The 12,154-nt window shown below is 44.6% G+C and overlaps 1 protein-coding gene across 1 annotated transcript; it reads right to left on the bottom strand.

The window, feature by feature from the left end:
* Positions 1-862: 862 nt before the first annotated feature.
* LMOD2 (leiomodin 2) lies at positions 863-10,246 on the bottom strand. The gene is made up of 3 exons (XM_055421198.2): positions 9,837-10,246; positions 2,591-3,946; positions 863-1,327 (listed from the first exon to the last, which is right to left on the bottom strand). The coding sequence occupies exons 1-3, from the start codon at positions 10,107-10,109 to the stop codon at positions 1,301-1,303; spliced, it is 1,656 nt and encodes a 551-aa protein (XP_055277173.1). The 5' UTR covers positions 10,110-10,246; the 3' UTR covers positions 863-1,300.
* Between the last annotated feature and the right edge of the window lie 1,908 nt (positions 10,247-12,154).

Here is a 12,154-nt window from a genome sequence, read left to right as displayed (position 1 = left end):
AATACGAAGGACTTCAGAGGAGAATTGTAGCTTTCATAAGCTAGAGTGCAGCACCAGGTGGAATGAAGGTAATCTCTGACAGATCTTTCTCTTATCTGAAAATCCAGATCTTTCTTGAATGACAGAGATGGGGTAGGATGATTGCAAATGCATGTGCCCTTGTCCGTGGATGTGTGTAGTGGACCCTGACTTGACCACTATGTAGGCAGAGCACAGAGACGCACTAAACTCAGGGTCCCCAACCTCCAGGATATAATGCCTGATGACCTGAGGTGGAACTGATGTAATAATAATAGAAATAAAGTACATAATACATGTAATGCTCTTGAATTATCTGGAAATCATCTTCCCCTCCCCCACCCCCTTCCATGGAAAAACTGTCCTACATGAAATCAGTCCCTGGTGCCAGAAAAGTTGGGGACCGCTGCACTAAACTAAAGCTTATCACAGGAGAGCTCAAAGGAGACTTGAGTGGTGACTCTTTAGCATTACTCTCAAGACAGCTCTGAATGCAGGGAGCCTATCTTCCAGGTGTTCTCTTAGCACTTGTTTCATCTCTACCAAGAAACTTTCTAATTTGCCATTTTTTTCAGAAATGGTTAACTTTAATTATAAATGATTGAACAACTTCTGGGTGTCTATCAGCCTTATGGGAATGGGGGAGTGTCTGTTGACATCCTGGGTCCAATATTCATGCCTCTAGGATGACAATGGTCAAGTTGGGTCTTTTCCCAAGCTTTTATTAGTATCTCACTACCAAAAAGAACTTTAAAAGGGTTCTTGATTCCAGACCTTTAGAGAGAGCTCTGATCAGATTTTCTTAGACATGAGAAAACAAAGGCAAATGCTAAGTACCCAAACCTTTTTTGCGGTGAGAATGTAATATGTTTAATATTTAGCAAAGTTACATACACACCTGACAGATGTGATTATCCACTTACAAAAAATATTAGTTTGCTTTTAAAAAAAAACCTTCAATCCAAATTTATTAGGATTACAAAAATAACAGCACATTTCATGAACTCATTACAGCTCAGAGTTACCAACACATCCAGAGCATGTTTAAATAAACTGCTTCTTGTCAATACAAATCTCATGACATAAAAAAGAAGTTTATTTTCATATTTACAGAAGAAACATGCCGGTAGTTTCTGAACATTCTCTTTGGAATTAATGGGTGAGGCTATTTTTAAAGTCAGAGAACATCTCAAATTGAAGAAGGTATCTTAGAAACATCTCACAATACATTTTATCTAATACCAACTGAATAATTCTGCATCCTCTTCTAAAAATCAGGCTTTTATCGCAGAGCTTCTGGAACTTCCACCTACAAAAATAGGGGATTCTCTTTGAATAAAAACAATGCAAATGATAAAGTGAAAAAAAAAAATCTGTAGAGTATGACTTTAGCAGTATTTTCCAGAAAGAACTCAGACGGCTGTGAGTATGTGTATGCTAAATTGCTTCAGTCGCGCCCAAGTCTTTGCAACTCTATGGACTGTGGTCCACCAGGCTCCTCTGTCCACGGGATTCTCCAGGCAAAAATACTGGATTGGGTTGCCATGCCCTTCTCCAGGGGATCTTCCCCAGGGATTGAACCCAAGAGGTCTCTTACCTCTCCTGCATTGGCAGGTGGATTCTTTACCACTAGTGCCACCTGGGAAACCCAGATTATTGCTGGGTGATGTTCAAATTTTTTATTATAAATTAAGTGTTAAGTCACTTGCAAGAAAGAAAGAAAAGAAAGTGAAGTCGCTCAGTCGTTTCTGACTCTTTGTGACCCTGTGGACTGTAGCCTAGCAGGCTCCTCCATCCATGGGATTCTATAGGCAAGAATACTGGAGTGGGTTGCCATTTCCTTCTCCAGAGGGATCTTCCTGACCCAGGAATCGAACCTGTGTCCTGCATCGCAGGCAGACGCTTTACCCTCTGAGCCACTACTGCTGCTGCTGCTGCTGCTGCTAAGTCACTTCAGTCGTATCCAACTCTGTGCGACCCCATAGACGGAAGCCCACCAGGCTCCCCCGTCCCTGGGATTCTCCAGGCAAGAACACTGGAGTGGGTTGCCATTTCCTTCTCCAATGTGTGAAAGTGAAAAGTGAAAGTGAAGTCGCTCAGTCGTGTCCGACCAGTAGCGACCCCATGGACTGCAGCCCACCAGGCTCCCCTGTCCATGCGATTTTCCAGGCAAGAGTACTGGAGTGGCTTGCCATTGCCTTCTCCGTCTGAGCCACTAGGGAAGTCCAATCACTTGCAACTCGGTGGTAAAATTTTTGTCAAGTGATGAATCTGTTTTGGAGACATATACCCTGATTTCTTATTAAGGAAATTGGGATTTTTTTTTCTTCTTTTTTAGGTTGGAATGTCTTAAGATGAGCCTGGCCCTTAAAAGACTGAGATGCCAAGAAGGTGGAACAAGCGCATCTCTCAAACAGAAATGTGCTGTCTCTATTGAGCTGCTCTTGATGCTCCAGATTTGGCAGCCTGCTCTGGCGTATACTGATGAGTGTTAGGTGATTTGGTACCCGAGTGCGGTGGAGGCTGACTCCTACGCTAGATGCTGGCCCCAGTCTGCCCTTGGGTTACTTACCCGCCTGAGCTGTTTTATGCTGCTTCCCCGAATAGCTTCCATGAGATTCTCGTGAGCTGATCTCTGTGGGGTAGAAGGTCGGGAACTGTCTTCCATTTTCTTCTCCTGCACCGACCTCAGGGAATTTTTAATTTCCTTTAGGATATTGTTTGGCTGTTTCTTAGCCTTTTTCCCTTTTTTCTTTTTCTGTCCGTTTTGCAATGCCCGCTGGGCACTCTCCTGCTGTTTGATGACTTCCGCAATGTTGCGGGTGATGAGCTTCTTATCCGGGGGCGGAGGCGGGGGAGGCGGAGGCGGGGGTGGCAGCCTTTGGGGAGCAAGAGGGGGCGGCGGGGGGGGCGGCGGGGGGGGCGGGGGCGGGGCCGGGGGCGGGGCCGCCGGAGACGGGGGCCGGCTCCGCACAGTTTGGACTTTCTTGGGGAGTTTGGGGGACGACCACGGGGAGTGCTTGGGAGACGCGTACGGTGAAGAGCCCGGCGTGCCTCTCTGCCAGACTTTGGTCCTAAGGTTGGCTCCTCCGTCGTACCCCTCCTGCTGTTTCTGCTCCTGCATCCGCTTCTGCCGCTGCTTATCCATGTTTCTGGTCAAGAGGCTGGTCATGCTCATTCTTGGTCCTGGCAGCTCGAAATGGTAGCCCAGCCTCAGCAGCGTGGTGTTCTCCCTCAGCAGCTTGACGATCTCCATCTCCACCTGGCTGCCCATGATATGCCTCTGGTTGTGGAAGCGCAGCTCGGTGAGCACGGTGTTGTGCTGTAGCGCCCTCATGATGGCCAGGATGCCCTTGCCCGTGATGAAGTTGGACTCGATGTTGACGTTGGTGATGTGCCGGTTGACCCGGAGCATGTCCGCGATGGCCGTGGCCGCGCTGTCGTCGGCGCGCGTGTTGGCCAGGCTGAAGGTCTTCACCACCGTGTTGGCCTTGAGGGCCTCGGCGAAGCGGGCGAGGGTCTGCGAAGTGATGTTCTCGATGTTGTTCAGATTGACTTCCGTGGTGTCGGGGTCGTTGTTTTTAATCTTTTCCAGAGCATCCTCGATCACTGTGGGGTTCCCGCAGGGGTGAATGGCAGCCGCGGGGGACTCCGTGTTCCTTCCACTGTGGCCGTTAGTCAAATGTATGTTTTCGATTTGACTTTTAAATGTCTTTGGCCTCGCGTTGTCAGAATGGACACTGTCGGAATGCACAGCTCCGTTCATTCCTTCCTTGTTCGCAGCTGTTCTTTCCTCTCCTTCGCTGTCTTCCTCCTCCTCGTCCTCATCCTCCTCCTCCTCTTCCGTGCTCACATCCTCAGAAACCTCACTGTTACATTCTGTAAAGACCAGCTCTTCCTCACTCTCCTCTTTGTCCTCTTCTGCAACCTAAAGAGCAGAGTATCCTCATGAAGTTTGCCGTTTTAAGCACATTATTAAATTTTACAAAAGTAGCACATGGTTTTGCAATATATACATGTATCAGATCATCACGTTGGTCCCTCCAAAACTCACACAATGTGATATGTCAATTATATCTGAATAAATTCTTTAAAAAGTAACACACAAGCAAGTAAGACAAAACTTTCTAAGAATAAAATGTTCGTCTCCAACTACTAATCTCCCTAGTTCAGGTGACCAGGGTTAACATTTCCTTGCATAACTTTCACCAGCTTTTTCTGTATTCTGCAGAAATTTTTTGTTTTCTGCAAAATAAATATCCAGAATTCAGTTTATGGAATAAGAGTTTGCTATCATTTTGCAGCTTTTAACAAAATAAGTGGGAGCTTCTGCTCTGGAAAACCCTTAATAGCATTTTTATTCTCTTAACTCCCTCTCCTGAATGACTTGACTTCTGGTCTACTTACAGTTTAGCAGATTCAGCCGTCCCTTGGGGAATCACCCTTATGTCCTTCCTTATTTCTCCATCCCAAACATACAAACGACAACAAAAATACATAACACGTTTATGAGTTCCCTTTCTTTTCTTTAAGATTTTTTTTGAGGGGACCATTTTAAAAAGTCTTCATTTCAAATTTTGTTCTGTTATTTCTTCTGCTTTGTGTTTTGGCTTTTTGGCCTTGAGGCATGCGGGATATTATCTCCCTGACCAGGGATCGAACTCACACCTTCTGTATTGAAAGACAGTCTTAACCACTGAACCATCAGGGAAGTCCTTGGGTTCCCTTTCTTAATGTTCAGAAATTCTTCCCCCAGTCTGCCTCCTACAGTCTCTGTGACAGGAGTCCAGAGCCCTCTGCCATGTCCTATGTGAAGTGCATACAGAGGCTGGGCACCTCCCTCTAAGTAGAGCCTGGCATGGAGTCTCAGAGACCATACCACCTGGAAGCTGAGGCTGTCTCTGTCTTTCTTCTGGGGAAAGAAACCAAGGGAGCAGGTCAAAACCCATCTCTATGCAGAAACTCATTCGGGTCACCCTTTGCAGCAAATCAGCTTGAAATCTCATGTTATCACAGGGTTAAATGAGACGGGACTTTAGAAGACACGAGGTGGGAAAGATAATTGCCTTTGGCATTAGCTACATTTCTACCGTCATGTGGAACAGCAGAGAAGTTAGAAAAATCTTGAAGCAAGCCACTGCCTCAGCGTGATGGTCTTAAATTATTTACCAGGTAGCAATCATGAAAGACTTTCAGGCAAACACAGTTTCACTTCATCTTGGTCTTTCCTGTTTACAAGACTTTGTACTGAGAAGTTTAGCTGACCCCCTTTTCTCTCTTCCTCGCTACCTTTTCTGATAAAATAAAAATTTGGCAATTGCTGACAGAGTCTGATTTTCCCTAATGCTATCTTTTTAGTCCTTTAGTTTCTTTAAAGCCCAGAGACACTTTCCTGTCCCCAAAGCCAGAATTCTTCCTTCTACATGGGAATGTTTTTGACCCCAGCCTCCTGCTGCCTGAGGCACGTGAAATGAGCTTTGGAAAACACTGCGCTGGTCTCCTGGTTTGTTTGCCCAGTTGCTGTCACAAAATAGCCTCCAGTTATCCGCTTGTTTGGAGTGGCAGGCACCAAGTGATGGCCTGGGGAAGAGGTCAGCCACTCCTGGGATGGCATGTCCAGTCTTAATTTACTCACTTGTTCAGGAGCAGGAGGGAGAGTGACACTGTGTGTGTGTGTGTGTTTAGCTGTTGGAGGAAAGAGGCCTGTCTCAAAATTCAAGGTATACTGCCTGTCACACCACTGTTAAATGGTACCCCTCTAGTTTTTCAAAGACCTTTAGGCTTTATCTGCAAGAGATGTTTTCCCCTTAAATATATTTGCAGAGATCATATCTGAAACTCTTGTCCAGCAATGAGTTGTCCTGTGACATCTCAATGACATTTCCTCCAGAAAGCCTTCTTTGACATCTCCTCAAATTATCTTTGTGATGTGATCCCACGATGCTGTAACTCCTCCAATAAAGTACCTCTTTAATTATTTGTTTTTTCTCCCAAAAGACTGTCTGCAGGGTGACAAAAAGGATCATGTCTGTTCTCACCTCTCACAGTGCTTGGCAGGTAGTAGGGGCTCGGTAAAATTTGTTAACTGAATGGCTCTAAATTGACATTGGTTAACAGCCTCTGGTGTTAACAGCCTCAGGCTTCCCTGGTGACTCAGTTGGTAAAGGAACCCATCTGCAATTCAGGAGACCTGGGTTTGATCCCTGGGTTGAGAAGATCCCCGTGGTGGAGGGCATGGCAACCCAGTCCAGTATTCTCGCCTAGAGAATTCCATGGACAGAGAAGCCTGGCGGGCTATAGTCCATGAGGTCACAAAGAGTCGGACACAACTGAGCAACTAAGTACAGCACAGCATAACAGCTTCTGAGTCAGGGGAGGTCTTGGAGAAGAGTACGGATGGGGTGGATGGGAGGAAGGTGATTGATTGTCCTGGTTTGCCTGGGGCTGTATGCCAGGAAACAGAGTTTTGCATTCTACCATCTACACAGTCCCAGACAAGCCAAGATGGTTAGCCACTGTAGTTGGGGGACATCTCAGAGAAGAACAGCAGAAGGGAGAAAGGTATCCAGAGAAGAAGGAAGAATGATGTTAAAGCAATCATTGCCCACTTTCAAAATTATTCTCACATTTGGACTGACTGCAGTGTTCCTGATCACCTATCTGCAACTGCCCTGGAGTTAACCCAGATCCTTGCAAGGGCTTCCCTGGTGGTTCAGATGGTAAAGAATCTGACTGCAGTGCATGAAACCTGGGTTTGATCCCTGGGTTGGGAAGATCCCTTGAAGAAGGGAATGGCAACCGCTCTAGTATTCTTGCCGGGAGAATCCCCATGGACAGAGGAGCCTGGTGGGCTACAGTCCATGGGGTCACAAAGAGTGGGACATGATTGACTAACACTTGCAAGAATCAGGGTTGAAAGGTCGGGGGTTGGGTGAGGCAGGGAAGCTTGAGGCACTGAAGGGGGTGATAGGGAGAAGCAAATACGGGTACACTTAGGGAATAAATAGGGCAACGAGAAGAGGGTGGCCAACCATTTCTCCTCATTACTTCCCTGGCACCATTACATGAAGAAGGAGGCGGTAAGCGTGGTTTCCCTTTCTGGCTCTGGTTCTACCCATGAAGAGCTGGTTTTGTTTGTCGTGTTAGTCACTAAGTCATGTCCTACATGTGGTCACAAAGATGTGACCCCATGGTCTATAGCCCATCAGGCTCCTCTGTCCATGGAATTTTCCAGGCAAGAATACTGGAGTGGGTTGCCATTTCCTTCTCCAGAGGATCTTCCCCACTCAGGAATCGAATCCGTGTCTCCTGCATTGGCAGGGAGATTCTTTACCACTGAGCCACCAGGAAAGCCTCAAAAAGAGCTGGCTGATTTTAGACAAATCACTAAATCCCTGGGATAGAAGGTCTCAAGGAAACTGCAGTAGAGTTGAACGGTTCTCCAACCACAGGGTATGGCAAAAGCACCAGGAGGGCTTGTGAAGCCACACAGTGCTGGGCCCCACCCCCAGAGTTCTTCATTCAGCTGGTCTGGGGGAGCCCTAGAATGAGTTGGAAGGTCCCAGGTGATGCTGATGTACCCACATTCTGAGAATCGCTGTCTTTGTGCCAACAGGACTTGGTTTGAATTTCAGCTAGAAGCTGTTAATCTCAAATGAGTTTCTTAACCTCTCCCAGTCTCACTTCTCACATCCAGAAGGTGAGAGTTCAGTGAAGTAATGTGAATGTACTTATTGGCACCTATACCTGACACCCAGCAGATATTCAAGCTCAGGGAGATGGACCTTTGGGTCTCCAAGGCCTCTTGGAGATGTTTAATTCAGGATAAGTTTGTGGAAGTCCAGGTGGACAGAAGTTGTCATTCAATAGGTGTTGAACATGATTTTCATAAATATTTACAGAGCCAACAGTAGCCTGATAAGCATGAGCTCTTCTCCTTCTCATGGTCTACTTTGGGCTGCTCTTCACTGACACTGTCACCCCTTCCCCCACCCACCGCCAGTCAGCTGCTCTGAGCTTTTTCCTGGAGTTGAAATGGATTGACACCCTCCACTGGCAAACTTCTGCTCAGCACTCCTTGTGACTCTAGAGACAACTTGCCAGCAGGGAAAGGGTAGGGGGAGAAAAGTTAACTAGCTGAGAAAGGAATCAAAGTTCATCAACACACAGCCTCTCTAATTGAGCTGATAAGCCATTGGCAGGGCTCAGGGATCAGCAAAACCTTTGGCAGGAGCAGGTGGGTTTCATCAACAGCTGACAGCAGGCTTTGTCCTTTGTTTTCCACTCATCTCAAGACGTTATGACATTAAAATGCCTTTGTTGGGTGATTACTCCAATGGCTGTCTGTCCTAGACATTATGAGGCAATTTTAATCTTTTTTATTAGGGAAAATCTTTAAGAACTGTTAGGAAAATGTGATACTTCCTATATTTGACCAGACTTCTGACACACATTTACACATCAAAAAATAAATAAATAAATAAATAAAAGGCCTTATGTTTGTGGAAGAATTGACCAAGCCAAATCCTGGCCCATTTTGTGTATCCTTCCTTCTCACCACCCACCTTCAGACCCTCAATGCAGGCTGCCGCTGTGGCCTTGGCGAACCCTGGCCTGATTCTGGTGGCCCATTCTTCAATGATTGACATGGACAAAGCTCACACATATCTTGCTACAAATGTGGCCCACACACTCTATCATCAAGATCATCTAACAGTTCCTGGATTAGTACTATGAAAGTCTTGCCATCGGCTTCAGGCCATTTTGATCTTAGATGATTCCAGTAGAGCACAGAGGTTTTAAACTATGCTCCTGACCAGTGTTCTTCTACAAATTCAGGAATTTGTTATTTAATATTCTTATTGCCATAACTATATTTCCAGAGCTTAGTCTTTTGAACTTCCTTCTATGAATGATTTATTTGAAAAATTCAAATTAACTATTTACTGGGCAGAGAGCACGAGCTTAATAGACCTGACCTCTAATATAAACACATTTTCTGGCCTCAGAATCACCATTATAAAACAGGAAGGAATCTTAGAGATCATCCTAGCAGGGATGCTTAACCTGGAGCCTTAGGAGGGTTTCAGGATGTGTACCATCATTTTGAAATTCTATGTAAAATTTTGTATGTTTAGACAAGCACTCATACATTTTCATAGGAAAGTCTTTAACATAAAAATCTCAAAATGGTGTCTGAAGAACACCCTCCATTGATGTGAAAGAGAACTCTGCAGAACTGACACTCTGTTCAAGGTCTTACAACTTCGGTGCAGAGAAGGGATAAGAAATAAGGTCCCCTGACTCTTAGCCCCATATACTACTCACCACCCCATGTTTCCGGGTGTTGGAAAAAGGAATTAGTTTTATTGTAGCCACCATCACAGTCCAAGCAACAGATTACCCACTATTGTCTTTATAGAAGAAAATAAATTTACTTAGCTGCCATATACATTTACATAACTGCCATATATATATATATACATATATATATGTATAAAACAAGAATTATGCCTTAACTTATAACTTAAATTAGACTTTTGTTTGGCAAAATATCTAAACCTGTGCTTTGCTAGTGAATTATTTTCCTCTTGAAGATCCCATCCTTGTCAATCATGGGACCCCCCACTAAGAATCATATAATCCACTAGGTTGTCATAAAAGATGACTATTTCAGCCTGAGAAAAATTTCAATAGCAGGTGCAAGTGGATTATAAGAAAAGCAATGAGGAATGAAAATTTAGAAAAAAATAAAAAAGATTCCTGGGTTTGGGGTTGGGGGATTGGGAATAGCTAAGGAAAAAAATCCGAGAGCCTACCTTTCCACACTCCCCCAGCCTCTCCTTCTCCAAGAGTTTCTGGGACTCCTTTTCCCAATAGGCCATCAGTGCCTCTCTGCTGAATGTCCCTGTGGGGGTTTTCTCGGTCAGACTCTTTTGTCTCATCCCCACCGGGAGGCTGTGATCAGGTTCAATGTCGTCCAGCTCCCTCTCTAGCTCCTTCAGCTCCTCGGCTGACAGGGAAGCCAGGAGTTCATCCTCATCGATGGATTCATATTTGCTAAGTCCTCTCCTGTAGCCAAAGGTAGACATGGTCCCTGCTTTGTCAGACCCACAAGGAGCTTGGGGAACCAGGCATTCAAGGCAGCCAGCAGCAGGCAGGGAGGAGAGTGGGCAGTCTGGTTAGCAACTGGTGCTGGGAGTGCCTGCGATAGCCTTTTAAGAGTGGTGATACAGGCTGTGACAATGCAGAGAGGGGTGAAGGCATGGGCTGTTTTAAGCATCAGACGTCAGCTAGACATTTGAACACAAAGAATGTCACATCAGTGGTGGATGGAGGTCTCAGAACCAGTGGGGATTATTCACATACTGGCCAGGGACATATTTAGCTGAGCCTAATGGCTCATGAGGACAGGCAGACAGGGCTTCAGATAGGAAGTAACTGACTTCTTTCTTTGTTTTCAAACAACAAGAGGGTAAAAATGTATTTCTAAAATGGCTCACTACCACCACCATGGTAATGAAAAGATTCTCTTCTTATAATCTTCTAGGATGAGAAATGACTACACATGCCTTTAGAGTAGTTAGTCTGGTTCTCCTAAAAAACATATCATGGGTGGCATTGATGAGGACAGAAGGTTATAATGATATAGCACTTTTCCATCATCATTGCGTTTTGCAGTTTACAAAGCTCTTGAATGTAATTTTCCTAATCGTAAGTCCTGAGAGATGACTTACATTAATTATCTTCCTTTACAGATTTTGGCAAGTGAGGCTCTGAGAAATTAAGTGAAGTCAGACAGCTAGAAGGGCGGAAGCCTTTACACTCTCTCTCCTCTGCACAAAATGGCTTCCTTCTCCTCACCCCTAAGTATTAGTAAACAACTTGATTCGCAAACAAAACTCCCCAAAAGACAAATAACAATATTGGACAAGATTTATTACGAACTGACACTACACCAGTCTAGTGCTAAGCATTTTAAACATTTATCTCACTTAATCCCACAGTCCCATAAAGTGTATACTATTATCCAGATTCAGAGAGGTTAAGTAACCAGCCCAGGACCAGAGAGCTAAGAAATGGTGGAGCCAGAATTTGCAACTGGATTTGTGTCTGGGCTGAAAACTGAAGAGATGCTAATTTGAAATTATATACTTGCCCGCATTTTTATGAATGTGATGAAATGCACACACAGTTTTCAGGGTTTCATAAATATATCATTCTAGCGTACAAATACATGAACACCTGTTAAAATGTATTTTGTTTATACATTCAGTAGTTGTGAATGTTTCAGTTGTTTCCAGGTTTGGGGAGTTATAATCAATGCTGGACATGAGTTTGAGTGAACTCCGGGAGTTGGTGATGGACAGGGAGGCCTGGCGTGCTGTGATTCATGGGGTCGCAAAGAGTCGGACACGACTGAGCGACTGAACTGAACTGAACTGAACCAATGCTGACCACTTACTGCAAGTCTATGTAGCCACATGTTTTTATTTCCCCTGGGTAGCTAGTTGGCAGTAGTGGAATTACTGAGTTACATGGTAAATTTACTTTTCATGAAACTGCCTTATTATTTACCAAAATAGCTGTACCTATTTACTTTCCCACCAGCAATGAGGAGCACTCCAGTTTCTCTACATCCTAACATGTTTTTGCTGAAGTGTTGGATTATAGCTATTTCAGTGCCTATGAAATAGTATCTCATTATTGTTTTAAATTTCATTCCTCTAATAACTAATGATGTGTGCTGTGTTTAGTTGCTCAGTGGTGTCCAACTCTTTGCAACCCCATGGATTGTAGCCCGCCAGGCTCCTCTGTCCATGGGGATTCTCCAGGCAAGAATACTAGAGTGGGTTACATGCCTTCCTCCAGGGGATCTTCCCAACCCAGGGATCAAACCCAGGTCTCCCACATTGCAGGCAGATTCTTTACCATCTGATCCACCAGGGAAGCCCATAACTAATGATACTGAGCATCATATCATATGTTTACTGGCAATCTTATGTCAACTTTGGTAAGATATTAATTTAAATCTTATGCTCATTTTTAAATCGGGTTGTCTTATTACTAAGTTATAAAAATTCTTTTTGTATTCTGGACTTTATCAGATTTGAAGATATTCTCTGTCATTCTGTGG

Source organism: Moschus berezovskii, chromosome 3 (assembly GCF_049115385.1).
Source record: "Moschus berezovskii isolate FMDL1 chromosome 3, NW_MosBer_1.0, whole genome shotgun sequence".
Lineage (NCBI taxonomy): Eukaryota > Metazoa > Chordata > Mammalia > Artiodactyla > Moschidae > Moschus > Moschus berezovskii.
This window is presented reverse-complemented; position numbering and strand designations above follow the sequence as displayed.

Excerpts from the sequence above, each read along its gene's own strand:
- LMOD2 (XM_055421198.2), bottom strand. The coding sequence starts at position 10,109 with ATGTCTACCTTTGGCTACAGGAGAGGACTTAGCAAATATGAATCCATC. Across the intron at positions 3,947-9,836 it reads GGCTGGGGGAGTGTGGAAAG|GTTGCAGAAGAGGACAAAGA; the intron begins GTAGGCTCTCGG and ends TCTGCTCTTTAG. Across the intron at positions 1,328-2,590 it reads GCATAAAACAGCTCAGGCGG|GTGGAAGTTCCAGAAGCTCT; the intron begins GTAAGTAACCCA and ends CTATTTTTGTAG.